General features: G+C 53.0%; 1 protein-coding gene across 2 annotated transcripts in view; it reads left to right on the top strand.

Moving 5' to 3' along the window:
* Nucleotides 1-10231: 10231 nt before the first annotated feature.
* The window catches only part of KCNN3 (potassium calcium-activated channel subfamily N member 3), a 177297-nt gene continuing 162841 nt past the window's right edge, over nucleotides 10232-24687 (top strand). For both annotated transcript variants that reach the window (XM_079925355.1, XM_079925354.1), the window contains exon 1: nucleotides 10232-11538. In XM_079925355.1, coding sequence (XP_079781481.1) covers nucleotides 10630-11538 — 909 coding nt within the window. In that variant the 5' untranslated portion in view covers nucleotides 10232-10629. The remainder of the gene's footprint in view (nucleotides 11539-24687) is intronic.

Below are 24687 nucleotides of genomic sequence, written 5' to 3'. Positions count from 1 at the left end.
TCTGGCCCTTCTGGCTGGTTCAGAAGCTTCTCTAATGGAAGTGATAAGTAAGTAGGAAGCCACTGGCCTTTCTCACCGTCTGGGGCTGACATTTGCCGGATCCTGGAGCCACCAGGAGGCTTATTGATTACTAGGTTTGCAGGAGGAAAAAGGTGTTGTATTCAATACTAAGAAAGAGGATTAGTGCTCACCAGGCCCCCAGGGGCTCCCACAACGGGCCACAGGGACTGCGAGAGCTGCAACTTGTCATAAAATCAGTTCTGGGATCATAGTTTCGGAGACAATCAGAGGAGGCAAGCTTTCCTAAATTGTAGGAAAACTCCTCAGTTAGAATAATGGCTTATCTTTGGCACATACTCTTTCCGAGATGTACAGCCTCATCCCATTTCCTTTCTGAGCAGGACTTCCAAACACCAGATGGGAAAATGGCCAAGATGAGGGTGCTGGGCCTTCGGAGTCTGAATGTCAGTTATTTAATCTTGGGCAAGTCCCCTAGGCCTCTCGTTTCTCTTTGTAGAATGGGGACGACAGGAACTGCCTGGCAGAGGGTCACAGGGTCAGTGAGAAGTGGCTGCCTGATGTCTGGGGCTTGGGAGGTGCCCCCAAACTGTTGTTTGAATCGGTTTCTGAACTATGATCCAGGCCTGTTATTGGGGCAAGGGAAGAAGTGTCCTTGAGCAGCCCACATGCCCTCTTCTCCCCATCCAATGACAGGCAGCCTGGAAACCCAGAATGAAAATGTTCTCTCTTCTCTTGACCCTCCAGAGAGTCCACTGAGCTCATTAGCAGGCAGGGAAGATTCCCAAGGTAGAGGGCAGAGGCCAGGTCTGGAAGGACTAGGCTGGCGGCCCACCTGATCTCATGTGTGTAGGGGTCCTGTGCTCGTAGGCACTTTCCAAAATTGAGGTCTCCCCACTTCTTTGATGTCTTTCCTTTTGTTAGAAAAACTTACCAGAGGCTCTAGACTGGAAAAGGGAGTCCCAGGCTGGGCTGTGGCTCCCATCAGTGGGGAATTTGTCACTGCACTAAGTATCCAGCCAGCAGTGGCTGGGCCTCCTCCTGTCTAGCACTGCAGACCCCCAGTGCTAGTTGGCCCCATTCTGGCCCCAACGTCTGTGACAAGGATTATCTTTGAGTGCCCCGTGGTCCAGGATGGTGGGTGATTTATGGTTCTCCTGAGGTGTGGGTTGGAGTTCCACTTGTTATAAAGTCAGTGTTGGGAGTGAGTCACTGCTAGTGTGTGAGCCCAGCTGAGTGCCTTGAACCCACTTCCTGGGGTGACCTCATGGCCCTCTTTTCAGGGTAAGTCTTGGAATTTCCCTTATAAGTCTGGGGGAGAAACAGCTTTCTGTTCTGCTTCACTGTATTTAATGGCAGAAATTAAAAAATGAGAGAAATAGTGGTAAATGTGGGGGTTTGGAAAAGTTTTTGATCCCTCCCTTCATCAATCTTTTTCAGCCTTTTAAAACTGTATGTATATATGGGGCTTCCCTGGTGGTGCAGTGGTTGAGAGTCCGCCTGCCGATGCAGGGGACACGGGTTCGTGCCCCGGTCTGGGAGGATCCCTCATGCCACGGAGCGGCTGGGCTCGTAAGCCATGGCCGCTGGGCCTGCGCGTCCAGAGCCTGTGCTCCGCAACGGGAGAGGCTGCAACAGTGAGAGGCTCGCGTACCACAAAAAAAAAAAAAAAAAAAAGAAAGTATATATGTATAAACCCATGTGTATACATATATGTGTATGTGTGTGTATGTGTTTAGGTCTCTATCTGTATCTATATCTATCCATCTGAAGGGTCTTTGGGGATAGAGTTGGGGCTTCCCTGGTTCATTCACACGCTTCCTCCAGGATTAATGAATGTGGGGAGGGGGTTTTTGTAGTGGTGGTCAGGGCACAGAAAAGCTAACTTTATCCTCCTAATGGCTGAGCTCTGAGACAAGCCCAGCCTCCAGAAGGCCACTCTAGCCACCAATGCACGTGTTCAGTGACTTGTAGGGCCCAATGTGGTTTCCCGTAGGCCCTCTCTTTAAAGGTTCCTTGTGGCCACTGTGGGCACTGGAGGATGAAGCCAGCTATCCTTCCCAGAAGTGTGTGGCTTTTGGTTGAAAACAAAGCATGCTCCATGTTGGACCTGAGTTCATGGCTGTATGGAATCTCGTGGTCTTGGTGACCTGGTCTGATGTGTAGGTGGGCAGCCGTGGGACATGGATAGAGATGACAATGTTCTGATTTCATGGTGGAGAGCCCAATAGTGGAGAAAAAATGCTCGTCTCGGGGTGGGGACAAGAATAGCAGCAATGGCGTCCTGATCTCTCAGAGGGGCTGTTCATAGAGGGGATACACTGTGGTTCTCATGGCAGAGACAGGACTAGAGGTGATAGTTCTCTGGTCATCTGGTGGGATCCTAATGGGGGGCGCGCATGATCTGTTCTCATGGTGGGGAAACTAGTAGTGGTGATAATGATCTGATCTCCAGGGGAGGATAAATGAAGGGGGCTGTGTGGCAGTGGGGAGATGAGGTGCTTCTGTACCCAGGGCAGCAGGGGGTCCAGGAGTCCAGCTCAGAAAATCTCCTGGACCCATGTTTGTTTTTATATAAGAGCAAAAGGGCTGTCGAAGTCTTTCCCTCAGACACTGCTCATGCACACAGCCATGGGATGTAGATTCTCCCTTCCCTCCTCTCAGAGTCCTGCCTGAGAGATGCTGGCCATAGTGATTAAGTGTCGGATTTGATGGGGATCCTGTTAAGACACTAATGCTCTTCTAATTCTGGCTAAATTGGCGTTGGTTTTGTTGATCTACCTACACAGGTTGAGCTTGTTGCCTCCAATTTCAGGTGATTTCCATCTTGTCACTCTCTCCTTCCCACTTAGCGCATCTAATCCTCAGGCTCTTCCAGCTGCCTGGTATCTCCTGTGAAGCATCCTGCTGCCTCCGAGGCTAGGCAATTAGAGACTCAGACTCCAGCAGGGAGGGCGGCTACGGATTATTACTGAGGAGGGAGAGACTGAGTGCAGTGTCCATAGCAACCCTCCAGCTTTCACCTTTACCAGGAGAGAAGGAAGGCAGGAAGGCAGCGAGATTCCTGCCCTTTTGCATTATTCATATCGGAGTGCTGGGCGCGGAAGGCCTTGGCTGCTGACTTTGCCCTGTGAAAGCGGTGTGGGGAGAGGGGACTTTTTCTCATTTAATAGCAGCGACTTGGAGTGGACATGTAGCTGGGAGTTTGGGATGTACGCAGTGGGATTGAGTTTGGGATGTACGTTTGGGATGTACGCAGTGTACGCAGTGAGACAGCAGGAGGGATGTAGTGAGCTGTGCTGTTGGGTGTCCAACAGCTACTGAGAGATGATAGGCCCCCTGAAAGGGACACATCACATCAAGGGGATCCTGATTCGAGTCCCAGCTTTGTCCTTAACTCACATGTGAGCTTAGGCAAGTCACCTCCCATCTCTGGGTGGTCTTCTCTTGCTAGTAAGGCTGGGCCCTAGGCATCTCTGTGGTCCCTTCCAACCCTCTCATTCAACGGTTTTATGCTGGCTTACCTAGGACAGATAATAGGGGTAATATGTTCTTTCCCTATGGTGGAAAAGCTCGAAGAACCTGCCAAATAGAGGCTACCTTTGCAAAATGTTCACAAAGGTAAATCCTGGCACCAGATGTAGTCCCCGAGTCTCCATGGAAGGAGGCAGAAAGTTATGGGCGCAGTTCCCTTTGGGGATCTCCCTCCACGCCTCCCAAGGTGCCTGGAGTGCAGAGCTATGTGCACGTGCCACCAGCAGAGGTCGCCACACTCCTCACAAACCGGCCACAGGTTGCTGTGCCCCAGGTGGGTGCGCCCCGGGTAAGCATCAGCTGGGGCTTCAATCTCAGAGCCAGAGCTGGGCGGGGAGCCGCCAGGACCTTGGAGTCTGGAGTCTGGGAAGAGGCTGATGGCACCGGCTGGCTCAGAAGGCTCGGGCTCAAGTCACCAGCCAGGCTCCGGGGATCTGTCCTTCACTCTCGACCCTAACTGTAGGAGGGTGGTTCATCCAAGGCTACAGAGTGCTGCTGTGTCCCTTGGTGCCTGGGGCCTGCGGCTGCCCTGGTTCTTGACCTTCTCTTGGGCAGCTCAGGTGCCAGCTCTGGGTTTGGGAAACCATTAGAGGTAATTTTTTTTTTTTCTCTGAGCCTTTTGGGACTGAGACCAGGAAGCTGACTTAATCGGTAAATCTTAATTGAGAGCATGTGCTGTGCCAGGCACTGGGGATTCAGCAGTGAATAAAACAGACAGAGATTCCACCCTCAGGAAGCTGAATCTCTGGTTGGGGGGCAGGGTGTCATCATCTACACAGTGTGGGGCTGGGCGTGGACACCCACCCATCCAGGACAGGCCAGTGACGGGCTCTCTCCACTGACTTAGCCTTGAGCAGACAGGCCTTTGGACCTGGGCTGGCTCTAGGGATGAGGCTCAGATGCTGAGCCCTGGCCAAACGGGTCTACATGGGCTCTCCCCCAGCCACCAAGGTCCACCAAGCTCCTTGCACTTGCCCAGTCCACACTGTAGCACTTTACAGTTTGCAAAGTGTGTGCCCCTATACCAGCTCCCTGTGAGCCTGGCAAGGCCTCATGGTGACAAGATGTTGGTGCCCTGTACCCATTTCTCATGCGTTCTTTCCAGATACTGTATCAGCACCTTTTATTTAACCTTGGACCCCCTCAAATAAATGTTCCCATCTGAACTGATCCATCTGGCCAGAACAGCAAGTTCTCTCACCAAAGCCATGGAGAAGTGGTGAGGAGAAGCATTTAAAAATGTATCTCGTTTTTCACAAAACAACCACGGAGGGAGGCATGGATGGGTCCAGTTTTACGGGCTCAGAGTGGTGCCGTGTGGTCACCGGCAGGAAGATGGCAGCTCTAAAGCTCATGTATTGGAGTTCCAGCCCAAGGCTGCTCCCGGCACCCCTGCCTGCCTGCTCCACTCCATCTTCTCTCCATGTCCAGGACCAGCCCTGCCTGCCACAAAGTTTTTGGAGCAAAATCGTCACCCTTCTTTCAGACAGGTCTCAGTGGAGCTGCTCTGTTGAAACCTCCCCCACTCCTTTTGTCAAAGGGGGTTTCCTGGAGAACCTGGGTAGGAGTGGAGGGCAGGAGGAATCTTTCCTTTGGAAGGGGAAGAAGCCCAGTGGTGGTGGCTGAGTGGAGAGGTGACCTGCAAGTGGACAGTCCAGTTTGGCTCATGGCGTGGCCTCTTCCCTCCTTTGAGAACAAGAGCAAACCAGTTGCCTTCTCTAGAACTTAACTCAGTTTCCCCATCTGTAGAATGGGGATACTAATCTAACTCCACTAGCTTGTTGGGACCACATTTGCACAGAGCAGGCTTTCAGTGAATGCACCGGGGTGTGAGATGTTGAGCTGTACGTCTCTTTTGTAGCGAGACCCATACGAAGCACAAAAGTTTCAGTTTTTCTTCAGCAAAGAGGAAATGGTGTGAAGCTGCCATTGGTGGCTAAGAGCGGTTGGTGGGTGCCCTGGAGGCAGGTGGGATGTGCTGTGGTCCTGTCTCACTCTTTCTGCCATGACTTGGGGGAGGGTGGGTGGGCTTTACTTAGGAGAGCCCTCACCCCGGGTCTGGATGTTCAGGGACTCAGAGAAAAGAAGCATGGATGAGAGACCTACACTTACAGATCGGCGTTCATTGTGGCCAGTGGTGCAGGTAGGGGGTAAGCATTGTGTCCAGGGTCAGAATGCCCTGAACTCTCATTCATGCATCAATTCACTCACTCACGTCCAGATTTAACACATAATCTGGGTGTGGGGTGAGGTGTAGTATTGTGTGTGTGTTTTACAATCCACACCACCGGCTCCTGTCCCCAAGGAGCTTATGGTGTAAATTAAAAACAGGGGAGAAAAGTCATGTATACAGAGAACTCCAATACAAGGCAAGAGGTGAAAAGTATCCCCAGAGAGATACAAATAAAGTGCTAAGGGAATTCAGAAGAGGAAGATGATGTCAAATTAGGGGGAAGGAGCAGAGGAGGGGAGGTGTGGGAAGGCTTTGGGTGGAGGCATCACTGTGCTATCCTTAAATTCTAGTGGGACTGGACACCAAGTGAGGGGTGAAGTGGCATTCCGGGCAGCACAAATGGGGAATGGGAAAGAGCATGGGTCTAGGGTTCAGAAGGATCCAGGTTGAAATCCACGACTAACTGGTGGCCTTGAGTGAGTCACTTCAACCTTTCTATACTTTAGTTTATGGGGGCGAGAGTGTAATGGATGGAGCAATAGAACCTTCCTGGCCTGCCTTCCAGGGCTGCCAGGAAGTGCAAATGGAGTACTTTATGTGAAAGCAGTTGGAAAACTGTAAAGTGCTAGCAAATACAGGGGTTGTTTTTATTTTAAAAACATTAACTGATCCTGTAACAGAGCTCCTAGTTAAGAACACAATAATGACTGAATCTGAATGGGCTAATGAACTGTTCAGCGCAGAGCTGTCTCTGACCCAACCATCCAGGGTCTGAGGGAGGTGTCGTTGATCTTTAAGATACTTCTATTCTTAGAAGGTTAAGGATAGCCCTTAACCACCACTAGCTTTTCTAAAAATCCCGCTATTGTCTGTCATTGTATCTAAACTCCATCCATCCACCTATCTATCCATCCATCCATCCATCCATCTATCCAATAAACCTATAATGAGTATATCCACAGCCAGATAACCCTGATCAGTGCTGGGGATACAGAAAAAATTAGACCCCTTCTCTGTGCTCAAGAAGTCTACAGCTTAGTGGGAAAGACAGCTATATAAACCATATATCATTCCTTTTCTTAAACCCATTTTCAGTCAGTTCTATGTTTTGGGGGTAACAAGTTCCACGGACCACAGATTATGGGATTTTAAAGCTGAGGGATCTTAGAAATCATCTCTTCTATCACATTCATTTTACTGATGGGGGAAATTATTATTTGTGTGGAAAGCACTGTGACTTCCTCTTATTTGCCTCAAAATGACCTCGCCAAGGTTTCAAGTTCAGTTCAGTTCAGTTCAATGAATCTTTGTTAAGCATCTGTTATATGCCAGGCTCTGTGTAAGAGCTGCAGGTCCGATGATGGAGAAGACATAATTCCAGCCCTCACAGAGGTCACAGTCTAGGAGGAAAAGAACACACAAAGAGATGACAGCTATAGTGCTTGATACTGAAAACTACAGGAGAAGGGCCCCTGATTTGGATATGGGGGAGCTTGGGAGAGGCTTCCCAGCAAGAAGTCCTGTGAGCCATGTCTTGAAGGGCGAAAGCAATGTGCTGGATGAAGATGTACTGGAAGGGCTTGCCAGGCAGAAGGAAAAGCGTGAGCAAAGGCATGGAGGTATGAAATAGCATGGCTTGTTGGAGGAACCATAAGAAGCTGGTGGTATTGGGGCTTAAAGAAGGAAGTGGTGAGGAATGAATGTGGAAAGGAGGGCAGGGGCAGAGCGACAGCACACCTGATGTGGAGCTGGTATGGCCAAAGGCCACCATTACCTTATTGGGTTTCATGAGCATGTCCTTGTTCACTTTCCTTGTCTTCTCTGGGCTAAGAAACTCCACCACATCCCCTTGACCTTCATCTTTACAGACTTAAGAGGCATAATTTATTTGAAGGAAGAGCCTATCCTTCAAGGTGTGGATTTGGACATGCAGGAAAAAGTCAACCCTGATTTGCAGGTGTAAACACTCCCATTATCACTAATTTCAAGCTATCAGTGTGACATCACTGGTTGTGGAGTTGGGAAGAGATATGCACCTTTGGCTTTTAGGAGCCAGTACCAGCCAGCTCCAGCACACCAGCTTCTGGGCAGCGTGTGTGGCCTGGTGAGATAGCCCACTACTACTGACTTTCATGATGTAGGGGCCCTTATCACTCCCATTTTATAGAGTAGGAAGCTGAGGATCAGAAGGTAGTTATCCTGCCTGTGGTTACACAGCCATTGCATGGCAGAGAGGGGCTCCAGCCTGGGCAGTCTGACTCTAGAGCTCAAGCTCTAACCATGATATCCTTCACTTCGCATTCCCATAGGGTGGCTGTATTGAAGGGCGTGAGCTGCATCGGTGGCATTAGCTGTCAAGCTCCAGCCCATTTCCAGATGAATCTCTAGCTTTGGCTCTGGTATAGTTTAGTCCCCCACCCCCGCCAGGTGTTTCTTATCCCCCTCCATGATAGCAGGACATATTCTAACAGTCCCTATGGGATCCAGCTGGTACAGCCGGGATGGCCCAGAAAGGTCAACTGAGGCAGAAGACAGGTCATAGCGGTGGAGTGAGCACAGAAATGCCCAGACCTGGAGTCTGCCCCTAAAAATTGATTTTTCACAGCCCAGATGCTGTATCCAGCCCTGAGAAGCAATACTAACAGCATATTTCTGCTACTAATGACATAGTAATGATAATTTATTAGGAAATCATTAAGCCTAAGTATATGATCTGGAGCCTTGAACCAAACAGGTGGCTCTGTTTGGGGATGGATGGAGGGAAACCAAGAAGACAGAAGGGAAGGGAAGAGCAGTCAGGGCATGCCGGAAGGGGTGAGGTGGAGGGTACCGGAGGGCCGGCATGGTTGTGAGAAAACACATGAGACCCCAGCTTGTGTCTGAGCCCCGGCGCTATGACTTCTAGTGGCAGGGGGTGTGACCATGTCATTGATAATAATAACAGTAATCAAGATTATCAGGTGTAGTTGCAATTATTCAGGTTTCTGGGGTTGTGACTTACAAGTACTATTTAGCTCTCAATCATTTGGACTGAGAGGGGATTGGAGAGGTGAGAACTGGCATACGGCGGATACTCTGGGCTCTTTTGATGGGAGCCCTGCTCCTTCCTGACCTGGCCACTTGCTGCTCACCATTCAGAACTGCTTTAGAACCTCACTGTGTGTGGGCGTGTGTGTGTGTGTGTACGTGTTTGTGGGCCAGTGAGTGCACACCTATGTATATAGGTGCACCTGCATACGTGTATCTGTGTGTGTGTGTGCATGCATGGCTCTCCTCCTCTTCCCCCTTCCTACCAGAGAAGCAGCTGGACAGAGGCCAAGGGGTGATGGGGGAAGCAAGAGCCAGGCAGGAAGATGCCTCCCTCCTAAAACCCCAGGTGTGCTTGGGGAATCCCATAATGGCCCCTTCTTCACTGATCCCTAAGTCAGCTGCCGTTAGAAGTGGAAATGAATTCAGCTGGGTCCCATCTTTTTGGAACTCCCTTTGCACACAGTGGGAGCTTAATAAATACTTGATGATGGTTCTGAACCTGGGAAGCCAGCAGCTGTTCCCAGCTCTGACTCTCAGAGCTCCATGGGACAGATCAGGTGGGGAGCGACCACGGGGGTTTTCAGTCTTCCTTCCAGACCTTCCCATGACTCCAAGTCCAGCTGGAGCCATAGTCCATTTCACACATCCTGCTTTGGGGAGGCCAGTTCTTCCTCCACAGCTTCTCTCTGGCTCTTTCCACCCCTCATTTGAGCAATATTTATGGAGCAACCACTGTGCACTGAGCATCACAGTGGAAAGGCATCCTGGGAGATGGTATAGGAGCTGTGGGGTCAGACCGAGCTGAGTTCGAATTCTAGCATCCTTAATTACAAACGGGGTAACATCTGGCAAGCTACTTATCTGTGCTTGAGTGATTTTTTAAAAAACGGGTTTCATCTGTAAAAGCAGAAGGATGACATCATTTTCATAGGATTGATGTGAGGATTAGAAATAACAGATGCTCCTGCACACATATTGCAGGCAGTTCAGTATTTACCTGGGGTCAGGAGGATGTGGGTTCCCTCTGCTTCTGTGACCTTGAAGTTGTTAGTAATCTCTGAGCATCAGTTTGTGAAATGGGAACACGATGCCCACCTCCTTGCGTGTTTGGAGGATGTAGCTGGATAATATGTGTGAAACAACCTATCGCAAACCCTGACCATTAATAACTGTCTTCCTGCTTCTTGCCCCCGCATCAGGATGCACAGCTCCCCTCCTTAGGAGGACCTCTGCTCCTCCTCGCCACCGCCCCGCGTGCGCTTACATCTCGTATCGCCGTGCGCTGACGGCTTTCTGCCATACCTGTCAGAGGAAAGAGGGCAGCTGCTCAGCTCCCGGGTGGGGAGCGGAAACTACATTTCCCAGCCTTCGCTGCGCTGCCACTGGGGCTGGGAGCGGAGCGCGGCAGGCCCCTCCTTCGGGGAGGAGCCTATGCGGGGGGCGGAGTTAGGAGGTGGTTGGAGAGTTAAGACAAGCCAATGAGACCGGCTGCTAATAAGTGGGCTTGGCTTACCCTATAACAGTGGCAGGAGGAGGAGAGCAAAGCTATTGAGCCAGCGAGGAGTGAAGCTGAACCTGGCCTCACACGCTCCTAGAGGACCACCTCCTGAGACAGAGTTCTTTTTCCCCCTTCTTCTTCTTTCTCCAAGCTCCCCTCCTGCCCTCCCTCCCTGCCCAGTACAATGCATTCTTGAGTGGCAGCGTCTGGACTCCAGGCAGCCCCAGAGAACCGGAGCAAGCCAAAGAGAGAGGACTGGAGCCAAGACACTCTGGTGGGGGAGCTTGGATGCCTGGCTTCCTTTGAGGACATCTTTGGAACGAGGGTGGCTTTGGGGTGGGGAGTTGTGCTGCAGGGAATCCAGCCAGGCCCCAAGATGGACACTTCTGGGCACTTCCATGACTCCGGGGTGGGGGACCTGGATGAAGACCCCAAGTGCCCCTGTCCATCCTCCGGGGATGAGCAGCAGCAGCAGCAGCCGCCACCGCCGCCGCCACCAGCACCAGCACCACCAGCAGCCCCCCAGCAGCCCCCAGGACCCCCGTTGCAGCCTCAGCCTCCGCAGCTTCAGCAGCAGCAGCAGCAGCAGCAGCAGCCGCATCCCCTGTCTCAGCTCGCCCAACTCCAGAGCCAGCCCATCCACCCCGGCCTGCTACACTCCTCTCCCACTGCTTTCAGGGGCCCCCCTTCATCCAACTCCACCGTCATCCTCCACCCTTCCTCCAGGCAAGGCAGCCAGCTCAATCTCAATGACCACTTGCTTGGCCACTCTCCAACTTCCACAGCCACAAGTGGGCCTGGTGGAGGAGGCCGGCACCGGCAGGCCAGCCCCCTGGTGCACCGGCGGGACAGCAACCCCTTCACAGAGATAGCCATGAGCTCCTGCAAGTACAGCGGTGGGGTCATGAAGCCCCTCAGCCGGCTCAGCGCCTCCCGGAGGAACCTCATCGAGGCTGAGCCCGAGGGCCAGCCCCTCCAGCTCTTCAGCCCCAGCAACCCCCCGGAGATCGTCATCTCCTCCCGGGAGGACAACCATGCCCACCAGACCCTGCTCCATCACCCCAATGCTGCCCACAACCACCAGCACGCCGGCGCCACTGCCAGCAGCACCACCTTCCCCAAAGCCAACAAGCGGAAAAACCAAAACATTGGCTATAAGCTGGGACACAGGAGGGCCCTGTTTGAAAAGAGGAAGCGACTGAGTGACTATGCTCTGATTTTTGGGATGTTTGGAATTGTTGTTATGGTGATAGAGACCGAGCTCTCTTGGGGTTTGTACTCAAAGGTAGGGGCTGCAGTTTCTCTTTATACCTTGAACAAAAGGAATATGTAGGTAGCAAGAGAGAGAGGGAGAGAGAGAGCGCGCCGAGTTGGGGGGGGCGGGGAGAGAGAGAGAGAGATTGGGGGAGAGAGAGAGATGGTGGTGCTGGGGAGAGGCGTTTGCTCAATTATATGGAACACTCTAACTTCCCATGGTTTTCCTGCTTAATCCCGGGAGAATTCATTCCTTGCTTCCTTGGGAGGGGGGACATCCCCACACACTGTGTCTAATTTGTAGACTCTGTGTTAGGGAGGATTAAAGAATCCCTTCTGAGAAATCATCTTTCCTCCTGGCTCACTCGTACTAAAGCATAACCTAGCAGCTTAACGCACCAATTAATTACACTCCGCCTTGATGTGCTTGCCAGTTCCTGTGACTTCCCCTCCTCTCCTCCCCTCCCTGCTCCACTCCATTTTCCCGAGGATAAAAAAGAAATAAATGTCCGGGTGGGGGGGTGGTGGGGATTCCATGCCAGTCCCTTCTCTCTCTGTCTTCTCTCTCTCTTCCCAAGTTTCTGTTTCCCTCCTCATCCCTGAGAGACTTAGGGCAAAATAGAAAAGCACCCGTGACTTGAGTCTCCTGGCGGCATGGGGTAAAAATGTAGGCGGAGGAAATCAGCGGTCTTTTCTCTCAGGAAAGAGGACTCAGAATAAACCTGCTGCTGCCTTGTAAACATCCCCTGATAAAAATGGCTACAGGTGTTACCCGGGCAGAGCAGATGGGCGCCGCCTTGGCATCAGCTGGGGTCGGGGGGAGTGCCTTTTCTTCGGATGGGATGACAGGGCTTCCTGGGAGTCCCCGAGAGCTCATGCCCCCGGCTCAGCCCCAGTTCTCCCCTCCCACCCCAACTCCTTCTTCTTCGGATAAATACGGATGAGTGTGTGAGTGCGCGCCCCGATGAAGAACGGCGGCACGGCTTTAGCGGGGGAGCTGGCCCCACTGCCCCAGCCTCTGTCCAGTCCCAAGACGGAGGAGGGGGTTTCCCTCCCCGAGTGGGCTTGGAAATCGCGTCCTCCAAGGGAGTGGGGCTTGAGGAAGGTGGGTTTCTGTCAAAGCTCTGCTTGCTGGGAGCCCTCCTGCTGCGAGCTTGAAGGCTTGGAGACCTGGGGAGTCACTGGGCAAGTGGATTTTTTTCCCACTCTACCCTTCACCCCCAATTTGTTGGTGTGAGTGCGTGTGTGTGTGTGTGTGTGTGTGTGCAGGCTTGCTTGTTTGGATTTCTCTACTTATTTGTCATTTTGGGCAGCGGGTAGCTGGGAGGGGTTCAGCTGTTGGAGGTTTCAAATAGAGCTTGTTTCAGGCTGGGCACAGCTGCTGCGAGACTGTCACATTCCTTGTTGAAATCCAGCCACAAAAACCTAGGAGGTGCTGATCGGATTTCCCCCATTCCCAGCCTCTCGCTAGCTGGAGCAGAGGATGGGCAGATTTGCCCGCTCTGGAAAGGGGTGGGGCAGACCTGTCAGATGACCTGAATAACCAGAATCAAGACTTCCAGGTGGAGGGTCCCCCAGGGACCTGGCTGCTCAGAGGACTGCCCCAGCCCCGGGCAGCTCCTGGAAGCTGCCTTCGTCTAAACGGCTCAAGGATTTGAGCCCCTCTGTGAGCCGGAGCGAGTGGGGTTTCCCCGGGAATCGCAGCTCACTTAGTCATTCCCTGTAATGAGCCTCTGAATCTGCGGGTCCTTCTGCTCGCTGCCTTCTCCCACTGGGCGCTCCGGGAGAGGGGGCTGCTAGCCTCGGCAGGCCTGGCAGCTGCCCTGGGCACAATCCCGGCTCCCTCCAGGCACCCCCTGGGGACCAGGAGCCCTTGCTGGGGGAAGCTGATGAAGGCCCAAGTGCTGGGGGGATGGGGAGAGGGGGCAAGACAAGCACCCTCTCTTTTAGTGAACCCTGTGGTCAGAGCTCTTAGGGGAATGGCCCTTCCTAGAGACAGCTCCCAGCGTGGGATTGGTCTGTGCACATTTGTTTTAATGGGGCGGGAGGGTTGCTGCTAGAGCAGGTGCCTCCCTGATGGAGTATTCAGGGAAAGGGGCTTTCCCAGAGCCGGAGACAGCAGACTCTGGCGCAAAGGAAGGGTGAGGTGATCCAAGGGGTGGGCTTTGCCTAATTTTAAATCGATGACCCTCTGGCTGATGGAAGAATGGAGGGGACAGCAACCCGGGAAGTCCTGCCTGCCTCAGCTCGTGAGGCGGCCACCTCCTGTGCACCTTGGGGTCGGTATCGGTTGTGATGAGCAGGGCTCACCCGCTCACCAGCCCTTCCATCCTCTATCCATCCAGGCACTGAGTCATTATTGGAACAAGTATTTTCTGGGTGTCTGCGGCAGGCCCTGTGGACCCAGGAGGGGATAAGGTAGCTATTCCCTCTCCTCCTGGGGGCAAATAGGATTGTTTTAAAGAAGCAGACCAAAGTTTGAATCCTAGCTCTGCCACCTCCAGTGTGTGATCTTGGACAAGCCATGTAGCTTCTCTGAGCCTGTCTCCGCAGCTGTCAAGTGGGGAGAGTGAATTAGTGTAAGGCGCTCCATACAGGACCTACTGTTATTGTTATTAACGATGAAGATGAGAGGAAAAGAGATGTCTTTTTCCTCTGTTATCTAACTCTGGCTCCAGAATTAGTTGGGACCTTGATAGCTTGGGAACTAAGACTTGTCAGTGGAGCGAGAAGTTGTATCTCGGAGGGGAGAAGTTCTGAGATGGGGCTGGGTCTTCTGACTGGAAACCACCTATAGCATGGGTCTGTTGTAGGGGAGGTGAACATTTGTTCTCCAGCCTTGCAGAGAAAACGGACGCTGTTGTGACAAGAGGGTTTAGTTCAGAATGAAGAATCAACAGCTGGGGGAACTCAGATGTTCAGTGGACCCTGGGGAGGGATGGGTAACAGCCTCTTTTGCTGGAGGACTCTCTGTGTCTGGTTGGCTTTGCTAACTGGTCTGGAAGCAGGAGGGTGGACAGGGTGGCCTCAGGCACCCCACCCAGACTGGGTTATTCTGCACTGATGGTGGCAGTTCCCACTCAAAGGCCCTGGGGAGAGGGACACACTTTCTTTTCCCCAAATGATGAAGACTGCTAACCTTGTGCTTGAGCTGCTGGTTTGGGAAGTTCTCTGCTCTTTTCCACGGGGCTGTGGCCTTCCTGTTTGCCTGTCTTTGGCTGATATCTGTTACTGGGGGAGGAATTCACCATGCAGGCCTGGCTCTCTTGAGAAGGAAAATGGCATGACCCCTGAGCATAGTCAGTTAATGCAAAAGGGAGCCAGCCTGAGGAGATAAGAAATCAGGACGGAATGGTCCTTGGCTCTGCTCTCACATGCCTCAGGTGATGATGGGGAAGGAAGATGGGCTGCGGTAAGAGGAGAGCTGTTTGTGATCACGCCAAGGCTGTGGCTTCTGATGCTACTGGGTTATCCCCGAACCGAATGAGCGTCCAGGTGTTTTCCTTATGGGTGGATTTACCCTTGAGGCCTTAGCCACCATCATAGGCCAGGTCTAGAGGTCCTGTTGAGGAATCTTAGTGGCATTGTCTCTACTACATTAGTGCTGGTCAGGATTAAGGAATGAGGATTTGGGGAGTCTTTCTTGGCATGCTTTATTTTCTTCCAGAGCTGGTTTGAGGCACACCCACTTTGTGGTCTTACACTGCCTGCTGTGCTCTTTCCACTTGAGTCCAGAGAGAGCTGGGGACTCTGTGGATGCCCCCTCCCCACCTTGCCATCCTGCTGGTGTCTGAGCTGGTGCCCCCATCCAGCTGGCAAGTCATTGGTGGCTCAGGGACCTCGGGCGTCGGGCTGTGGGGTCAGCCCAGGGGAGGCTGGGAAATGCTGGGACAGCAGCAGGGTGGTTCTCTGTCTCCACCAATTTTGCACAACCTAAAACCACTTAACCACCTCTGGCCTCACAATCTGTCTGAGTTTCGCTGCCCAGGTAGAGCCCATCCTCTGCCCCTCTTGTGCCCCACTCCTGCCCTCCCCACCAACTTCCTGCCCCTCCGCTCTTCCAGCTCCCCCTGGGGGCCTTGTTGCTGGGGTCACCCGGGCCGTGGATATGCTGGGGCTTCCCTGTCTACTCCATGCGTGGCTTCCTTTCTTCGGGCCCCCTCGTGGGAGGCCACCCTGAAAAGGGCGGCCTTCTCTGTATCGGCCGTTCGCTCTTCCAAGAGAGTGGGGCCCCTTAGGGCCAGCTTGTATCTCTTTGCTGACCTCACAGAGGCCCACCCCCAGCTTCCAGCCTGAATGATTGAGTGGGCTCACCGGTCCCAGCCCTTCTGTTCCCCTGCCCTCCCTGTCATGGAGGTCTTCTCTGCAGAAGGGCAGAGCAGCAGCCGGGGCTCTGCTGGGAGAATTGTCTACACCTCCTGCCAGACCCAGCAGCCGCTTTGGGGTGGGGGGGTGACTGGGGGGGGGATGTCCTGATGATTGGGAGCAGATGCCTCAGGGCACTCGTGTCTGTGGTTTCAAGCATGCTGGGAAAGTAGGAATAGGTCAGACTCCTCTGCATGGAGCCTCCCTGTGGGATGACATGCAGGACCGGGTTGCAGAAGGCAGGAGACTCTTTATAAGCGACTGGCTAGAGGTAGGAGCCTGGGAGCCAGCCACCAAGGTCCCAGGCATACATTTTATCATCACACCCAGCGTCTTGGCCCAAGGAGGGCAAGAGAGACTCTGGGAGCATGAAAACGAGCCCCTCTCCCACCCAGGGTAGTGGCGACTCTATTTATAACCTTTGTGGACAGTCTGCAAATGAGCCAAACGTTTGTAACCCACAGAAGGGACAGATAACTTTTATATATGCTTCTCCTTTGCATGTCATGACACTATTTATAACTGTCCCGGGGGAAAGACTTCATAATACATCCGGACTTCCCTTCCCCATGGGCAGTGCTCCCTGCTGCTCCGGCCCTGGCATCATTGCTAGGGCATTTATCGGCTACACAGGCTAATTAGAGAGCTGGTGGATGGCCTTGTATTTCCCTTATTGAGCTTGCAGGAAGGGGGATTTGTGAGGCCAGCGTCCAAAGATCTGCTCTAAAAAATATAAGGGTAAAGAAAAACAAAATGAAAAGCAATTGGAGTAACCTCTGTGGTGAAGCTGAGGCTGGGAGAGAGATGTAAAATCAGAACCGAAAGGTTTGGTTTTGTTGCAGTTATTTGTAAAGCACATTTGGGGGAGAAAATGAGTGTGTACTAGAGAGAGAGGGAGAGAGAGAGGAAGGGGTTGTGGAGGGCGGCTGTATATTGATGAAACACCGCCTTCCTCAGCTCAGTGGCAGGCAGACCAGCACGTTCATTCATTCGTAGCTGTTTTTCTTCTCTTTCTTTCAAAACCCCAAAGGCACAGAGAGAAAGAAGAAAGCCTCCTATTCCTCTTTAAATAATGATTCTAAGACTGCACTGTTCTCGGGAGCTTTGGGGAGGAAAATTCTAGTGCCTTTTTTTCTGGTAAGGAAAGTCTGGAGGAGGCTGATGGGTTTTTGGGTGCCCCCTCCCCCGACCCTGTCATTCCACCCCCAGGAGCTCAGCTGGGCTCCGAGAGCAAGGAGGGAGGGGGAGCTGGGGGCAGGGACCACCGTGCTTCATCTCTGGGCCTGGCACTGCATGGGCCACGAATGCTGCTGGGTGATGGGGCGGGGGAGGAGGGGACCATTTGTGCCTCACTGGGCCGGCTTTATCCTCGAGAGTCCTGGAGGTAGGGGGTGGTCACGGCACCCTTTGTAGATGAAGTCATGAGGCCAAGCTGACACTGCTAGTGGCTGGCGGCGCTGGAATAAGAACCCAGGCCCATTGGACTCCCAAGTTTAGGCCTTTTTCCTTGCCTCCTGCTGCTGCTGGAGAAATTGCTTAACATTCTTAAGAGACAAATCAAGGTTTATGGGCATGAGAGCCTTGATGCAAAATGTTGGGATGGGATGAACTTTACCGAAGGATAGGCAGGAAGCGGCTTGATGGAGGGTGGGAGATGCCAGTGCAGGTACCCAGAGGAGACAGTGTCCTGGGGGGTGGCCAGGGCAAGGGGGTGGGGCCCTGGGTGCAGCCTGGGTCCAGGGTGAGATGTGGACAGGCCCACTGTCCGTCATCGGGATGCCTCCTCACCTGGAGGCCTGGTAATACCGCCCCAGAGTGATGCTGGCAAAGCTGAGAGGGTGGAAGGTGTGGAATTAGACCCCTCCCTGCGAAGGCCTGGACCGGGAGGACTCCTCACGCAGCCCCGAAGGGCTCCCCTCCACCCTTGAGAGCCAGCAGGCCGGGACACTTCCGCGCATGGCTCCCTGGCCTCTTGGTCCCCTGTGAGCTTCCCATCGCCCTCCTCTCCCCTTTCCAGCACTGGCTGCAGGGCTACTTATTGGGGTGACCCGCGCGGGCTCAGCATCTCACATCCAAGGTATTTCCATGTTTGTTTCTCCTCAGGGTCCCCACCTCGGCCTGGGAGTCATTACAGTCAGAGTATCTCACAGATGAGAAAACTGAGCTGCAGAGGGGTTGAGTGGCTACTCCTGGTGCCCGTGTGAGGAGAGATGGTTCTAGAACGTGAGCTCAGGTCCCCAGTGCCTTGCTTGTCTCTCTGTTCCAAATCCCACCAGAAACCTCTGCTGGGGATTTGAGTGAGGGAACCTTCAAGGGCTGCTCCATCCCTGCTTCTAGAACTTTCTTCCGCATCCTTGAGTCCCAGTTTCCTACTTCCCCGGCGTGAGGCTTTGTTTAGCTGTGTCAGCGGCAGTTAATGTTAAAGAAAGGCCTGCCTCTGCTTTGAAGGAGCCCTCAGGAGGTGCTTCCACCTCTGGCTTCTGACGTGTTGTATGGCCTTTGTCAAGTCCCTTCACTTCTCTGGGTCTCTGTTTCTCTAGCTTAAAAATGAGGGCTGGACTCTGATGCTGAACTCCCTGCTCCAAAGCTTTCTGATTCCATCAAACATGTATTTGTTGCTGTTCCATCACCAAGACAGCAAGCCACGGTCCTCCAACTCCCGTTTTCAAGGGGTGTTGGGCCTGCACCCAGGCACCGTCCATCCAGGCTGGGCTGCAGTGGTGTTGGGAGCTCTGAGGAAGCAGGCAGTCATTCAGGATGTTTGGGAGGCTTCCTGTAGGAGGTGAGGCGGCCCCTGCAGGGTTAGACAGACCAAAATGGCAGGGTCATGTGCAGGGGACCTTTCTGAGAGTGAGAACGTTGGCAGCCAGGGTACAGGGTGCAGAGTGAGTAGGGAATGGAGCAGGGGCAGCTTGGAGTTCCCGCCACGTGGTATCCACAGGGACAGGTAGGGAGGAAAGGGAAGCCTGGGATTTAATATTTAGTTGATAACTGTAATTGCCAGGGGCTCAGAGTTCTTCCTAGAGTTCTGCACCCTCAGACCCTGAAGACCCGCTGCTCTTCTTTTCTCAGAGGCAATACTGATTGTCAGAGGTGGCCTGGCATGGCAGTTGCAGCCGTGGGCTCTGGGTTCGCATCCAGACTCGGCAGCATCCTAAGGGGGGGTCCTCAGGGAGTTTCCTGAACCTGGAGCCTGTTTCTCAGATGTTCAGAGCGAATCACAGCCCCTGCCTACAGCATAGCACCCAGGGCAGAGCTGGGCACACACTGAGCCCATCAGCTGTTGCTTTTGTGAGAGCAGTGCTTAGAAGATGATGCTGTTAGCCCTGAGTCCCCCAGAGAGCCGTGGAGGGCGCGGGTGCATGTGTCACCCTCCACACAGGTGGCTGTAGAAAAGGGCTCTGGAAGAGGCGGACACATGTGGAACATGCCCCCTTTCTCCTAAAATCAAATGGCTTTACCTTCGGTCCTGTTTCTGCCTGGGTCCCTGTGGGTGTGTCTGCACAAGTAAGAGGGAAGCAGACTGCTCCCTGGAAGGTGGGGCTGCAGTGATGGCCTGGCCTGGGCTTCTGGAGCCTTCTTACCTCATGGGACCCAGTTATTCTACACTCAGCGTCAGCAATCTGTGGCCTGGGCACAGCTCGTTGGGTGTGGACCTGCAAATCGGACAGGTGGAGAGAGGACAAAAATAAGCCCAGGGAGCCAGGCCAGGAGGCCCGGAGGAAGGTCAGGGGGACACACGATGACCAGGCAGAATGAGGCTGAGAGCACGGATGACAGCGGGAGGGCCAGCCGGGAGGCCTTCCTGGGACAGAACTGGGCAAGCAAAGACTGCTAAGGCTTTCCTGACATGTCTTCAAGAGAACATAATTTTTCCTTCAAGACTTGCGGTGGGGTACCGTCTTGAATTCAAAAGGTTGTGAGGGCTCGTGAATCAAGGTTCTCCCTGTCCTTTCTGCGCTGGCAGGTGTTAACTCTCCCAACCAGGCGCCAAGGAGCATAAAGAGCAGCTGGGTTGGGGAGGGATGTACCAGGGGATCAGGACTCGCCCTGCGTGGAGGCCATTTTTTTTCCGCAAGGCCTGGTTGTAAGGTAACCAGAGTTGTATTCTGAGCAGAGCCGTGATAACACTAAATGAACAACATGCAAATGATGTGTGAAATAATATGCAAATTGGCATCTGTTATTTTTGAGTCAGCTTGTTGGGCATTTTTCTTAAAGGACAGGCATTGTGCTCAGTGTCAAATGAACAGAAAAGCTGTCTTACAGGACGCTCCCACGGGGGCTGAATGGGCTGGTACCTGCCCCTCAGAGCTCATGGGCACCAGGCCTGCCAGCCAGCATCTTCAGAATCATTGATGCTTAGCTTGAGTTGATAAATGGAGAAGCCCAGCAAGCTGGGGGTCTTGGCCAGGACCATCCCACAGACAGGGAGGGGGAGGAGACAGGTGATGTGCTGGCTAACCGTGGGGAGTGGGGAAGAGACTGCGCTGGGGGCTAATTCTGGCCCAGCCCCGTGCTGCTGGGTGACCATAAAGCCAGTGACTCAGAGTCTCTGAGCCTCAGTTTCCCCATCTGTAAATGGAGAGGGTGGCATTCACCAGCCTGGTGAGAACTAAACGTGATAATGGTTGGGTAAGTGGCCAGCCCAGTGGCTGGCACATCCCAGGCTGCCAACAAATGGCAGTTCTTCTTAGCGCCTTTGCCTGAGTTGGCACCTGCCTGCATCCTCGCAAGGTTCCACCAGCAGGGATTTTTGCACAGCCTTTTCTCCCTTTTAAGAAGATTTCTGATTTTAACAAATTGGGGCTTAGCCATTTTCTCTCTCTTCTGGCTTCCATCGGGTAGGATGTTGGCTTGCTCAGTCAGTCCCCGAATAGCTCCCACATGTGGGAATGCCCGGAGCCACAGACATGGGTGACGTCACCTTCCTCTAGGATGAGGGCTTGGGCAGGGCGTGTTGCTGTGGGTCGGGCTACTGCCTTTGGAGGGGCCCAGAGCTGGATGGCATTGGTGGGTTGACCCAGGGGAGGCCTCCTCCAGGGGCAGCTGCTGGCATATCTGGCCTGGTGTGGTACCATACCTCCCTGAATGGCCAAGCTCCATGGGCCCACCAGGTGTGCCAGCCTGGGTGACACGGCCCCTGTACAGGCCTCCCACCTCAATGAGGAAGGCAGGGCAGAGACCATCTTCCTCTTTACAGGATCCCAAGACCCAGAGAAGTTATGTGACTTGTCCAAGGCCACTCAGCATTGTGAGTGGCAAGGGTGCAGCTGGAATCCAGGAATTCTGGGTTTTAGTCCCACTGAGCACCTGCTATGTGGCAGGCCCCAGTCTAGGTTCCAGGAGTGCAGAGGTCTGTGCCCTTAAGGATGTGAGTCAGCTATAGGGGTCTCTCCTCAATGAAATGTGTTTTTCTCTGCCTCTTCCTAAAAGAGCTCAGACTTTCAACACAGACCTGGATTCAAATCCTGGACATGTGCTATTGAGCTGTATGGCCTTGAGCAGTGGCCCCTTTTTTGGAAAGTGGGATTATAATTCCTTTTGCTGAGGGTGGAGGTGGAGGATTCAATTAGGCACAGACCTGGCCCCCGGGGGCTCTTTGGTCCATGCTGGTCCGTGGCAGGCTTTGCCATGCTATTTCTTTTGAGAGTTCGGTGGCTATGGGTTTGTAGAAACCCTTAGAGCTGGGCCCATGACTCCCTGCCTCTCTTGCTCTGGGCTGGAACGGGCGTTCAGCTCTGCCAAGATGCTCTCCGCTGCTCCTGGGGTAGTAATGATGCGGAGCCGGGTGGGAGGACATTTTGGCACAAGACACCAGACTGGTCCACGCCGTGTGCCAGTGATGGAAAGATCCCTCAAGAGTGAAATGAAATTGATGTAAGTGAAGAGCAAGTCCAGGATGGAGGTTGAGTCATGAGGGTTTCCTCTTGGGTGGAGGGGACCATTTCTCATGCTTCTGTCCTCAGCTGCTTGGCAGAATGTGCCTCTCTCACAAAATGGGTACTTCTTTCCCCTTCCATAAAAATGACTCCAAAGCAACTCTTAGGAGTGTAAAAAGGGGTAAATGGAGGAGGAGAAGAAAATGAACATTTATGAAGGGCCTACAACTAGTGCTTTCACACACCTCTCCTCGTCTAATCCTCACAACAATCCTTGTTTTACAGATGACCGACCCAAGGATCAAAGAGGTTAGGTGACTTGCCCAGGGTCTCACAGCCAGCAAGTAGTGGACTTGGGGCTTGAACACATGATTTTGCAGATCACCTCCTGGCTTGGGGCTCTTTCAAACCAAAAGAGCTGTTCTTGTTCTCTCCCCCCTTGCCCACCCCACCCCTTTTAGTTTTATGCCACCCTCACGGTCCCACTAGCCTTACCAGAGCCTCAGTGGATGCTTTGAGCTCTGCAGGGAGGAGAGGGAGGAGAGGGAGGGGGAGGCTCTCAGCTTAGATGCAGAAGCCTGTTGAACTTCCATGAGCCCTGGGTACGTTGACAGGGAAGGCTGGGCTCTGGGGCCGAGGATGGTCTCCCGCAGGCTCTGGAGGGGTCAGCTGATCAGTCAACAGACATGCTTTGGTGTTCTTGTTCCAGCTCTGCAGCTTCTTGGCTGTACAACCTAGATGACAAAGTTGACTTCCGTGAGCTTCAGTCTCCAGATCTGTGAATAGGGATGAGGATGTGTGTCATGAGGAGCCAATGAGACAAGACCCAGTGCTGGGCTCATGGTAAAGGGCTGGGGAAGTGCCTGCTGTTCTTATCGTTAATTTTCTCATTGTATAATCTGAAAACTCCAAACACAGACTTAGTCACCAAAGCCCAGAGGACTAGATAGAGTCGCTGACCTTGTGCTCCTTCCTGGCCAGATCATCTGTTGCCGGCCTGGCCAGCAGGCGTCTTCCTGGGCCCATCCCGTTTCATGCGCATTCCAGTGCCTCCTGCCCCGCTCTCCTCTGTTGGTCCCACTCCATGTCTATCCCAGAACCCCGCCACCCCTTGCTTCTCAAGCCCTTGGTCTTTTGTGGATAACTATTCATGAGGGTCGACAGGTGCCAGGTTGGCTCTCGGGGTTCAATACTTAACAAGACACGGAGTTCACAGGCTGGTCAGGGAGGCAGGCATTGACCAAGTTATGACAGGTATGATGAGAGTTTTATAGGAGACAAAACCACACACGTGTGCTGGATTTGACCCGCCAATCTGGCTGAGTCATCCATTCCTTCTGCCTGTTCCCCCCCCCCCCCCCCCCGCGCCCTCTATTCCCTGCGGGTTCACCTCGCCTTCACTTCTTTCATCTTCCCTTGTATCTGTCTCCCAGCGGCCCCCCACCTCTTATATATGGCAGCATAGCTTGGCGTTAGGAGAACAGGCTTCCACATGACAGAGCTGGGTTTGAATCCTGACTGTCACGTGTGGCTTTAGGTAAGTTGCTTCAGTGCTTTGATTCTACTTCCTTGGGCGTTAATCCTAACCCTACTTCTGGGGCAGTTCTGAGGATTAAATGAGGCACCACTGTATGGAAAGCATGTGACATGGATTGTGGCCCATGCTGAGCGCCAGTAAAGATTGTGGGCGAAGAGAAAGGCCCTGGACTAGGATTGAGGAAACTTGGTTTCTGGTCCTCTGTTTTGTCATCTGGAAAATGGGAGAAGTGAGGTTGAGGATGATGATAATTTCTCCACTGGCCATTTTAAGGGATGAGGATCATGAGGACCAGATGGAATTAAGGAGTGAAGGGGAAGAAAGCTGTGATGCCCGGAGTGAGGAGCGCTTGGCTGATTGGTGGGTGCGTTGTGGAGGTGGGGGTGGGCTGGAGAGGTGTTTTTTTTTTTTTTTAATAAATTTCTTTGTTTATTTTTTGGCTGCATTGGGTTTTCGTTGCTGGGTGCAGGCTTTCTCTAGTTATGGCGAGCAGAGGCTACTCGTCGTTGCAGTGCGTGGGCTTCTCATTGCGGTGGCTCCTCTTGTGGAGCACGGGCTCTAGGCATGTGGGCTTCAGTAGTTGTGGCACACGGGCTCAGTAGTTGTGGCTTGTGGGCTCTAGAGCGCAGGCTCAGTAGCTGTGGCTTGGCTTAGTTGCTCTGCAGCATGTGGGATCCTCCCAGACCAGGGCTTAAACCCGTGTACCCTGCATTGGCAGGCAGATTCTCAACCACTGCACCACCAGGGAAGTCCAGCTGGAGAGGTTTTATCTTCCTACCCAGGAGTGAAAACCCGTGAAGGCACTGTGGCTAAGTGGATTTTCTCACTATCAGGAGATGGCTGAGACAGACCCTCCTGGCCAGCCTCCCTCCCTGCAGGCCAGCCCTTGGCATGAGGCCTGTTCGGCTTCTGAACCCTCCTAGCAGCAGGGATTTAATTACTATAATGTCAGTAGCCATGGCTCGAGGCTTTCTGGTGGAGGGGAAACAGATTTGTCTTCTCACTGGGAGAATAAAAATCGATAGGAAGGAAAGGAAATGTACCTTCCTCTGAAGTACCCACTGCTGTTGGGCTGATGGGTAGCTTTGCTGGAGATGGGGTGAGAGGAGCCTGGACAGCAGAGGGGAGGAGACACAGGGTCCACTTCAAGGACCCTTGGTTCTTGCTTTTGTCTTCTGTGCCATGACTCAGCTGAGCTGCCTTTGTTTCCCCAGATCAGCCTACTAGTCATATATCAAGCAACAACTGTATGCCTGGCACTGCTCTTTAGAAATTTCTAGCAGAGTAGGGAGGCCAGGCCGAAAAATACGTAACTTTATTCATTCAATAAGTAGTTATTGAACATCTATTTTGTGCCAGCATTGTTCTAGACACCACAGATATAGTACAAAGAAAC

This window comes from Stenella coeruleoalba (genome assembly GCF_951394435.1).
Source record: "Stenella coeruleoalba genome assembly, chromosome: 1".
In the NCBI taxonomy this organism is placed as follows: Eukaryota; Metazoa; Chordata; class Mammalia; order Artiodactyla; family Delphinidae; genus Stenella; species Stenella coeruleoalba.
Note: the sequence above shows the minus strand (reverse complement) of the source record. Positions and strands in the feature narration are given on the sequence as shown.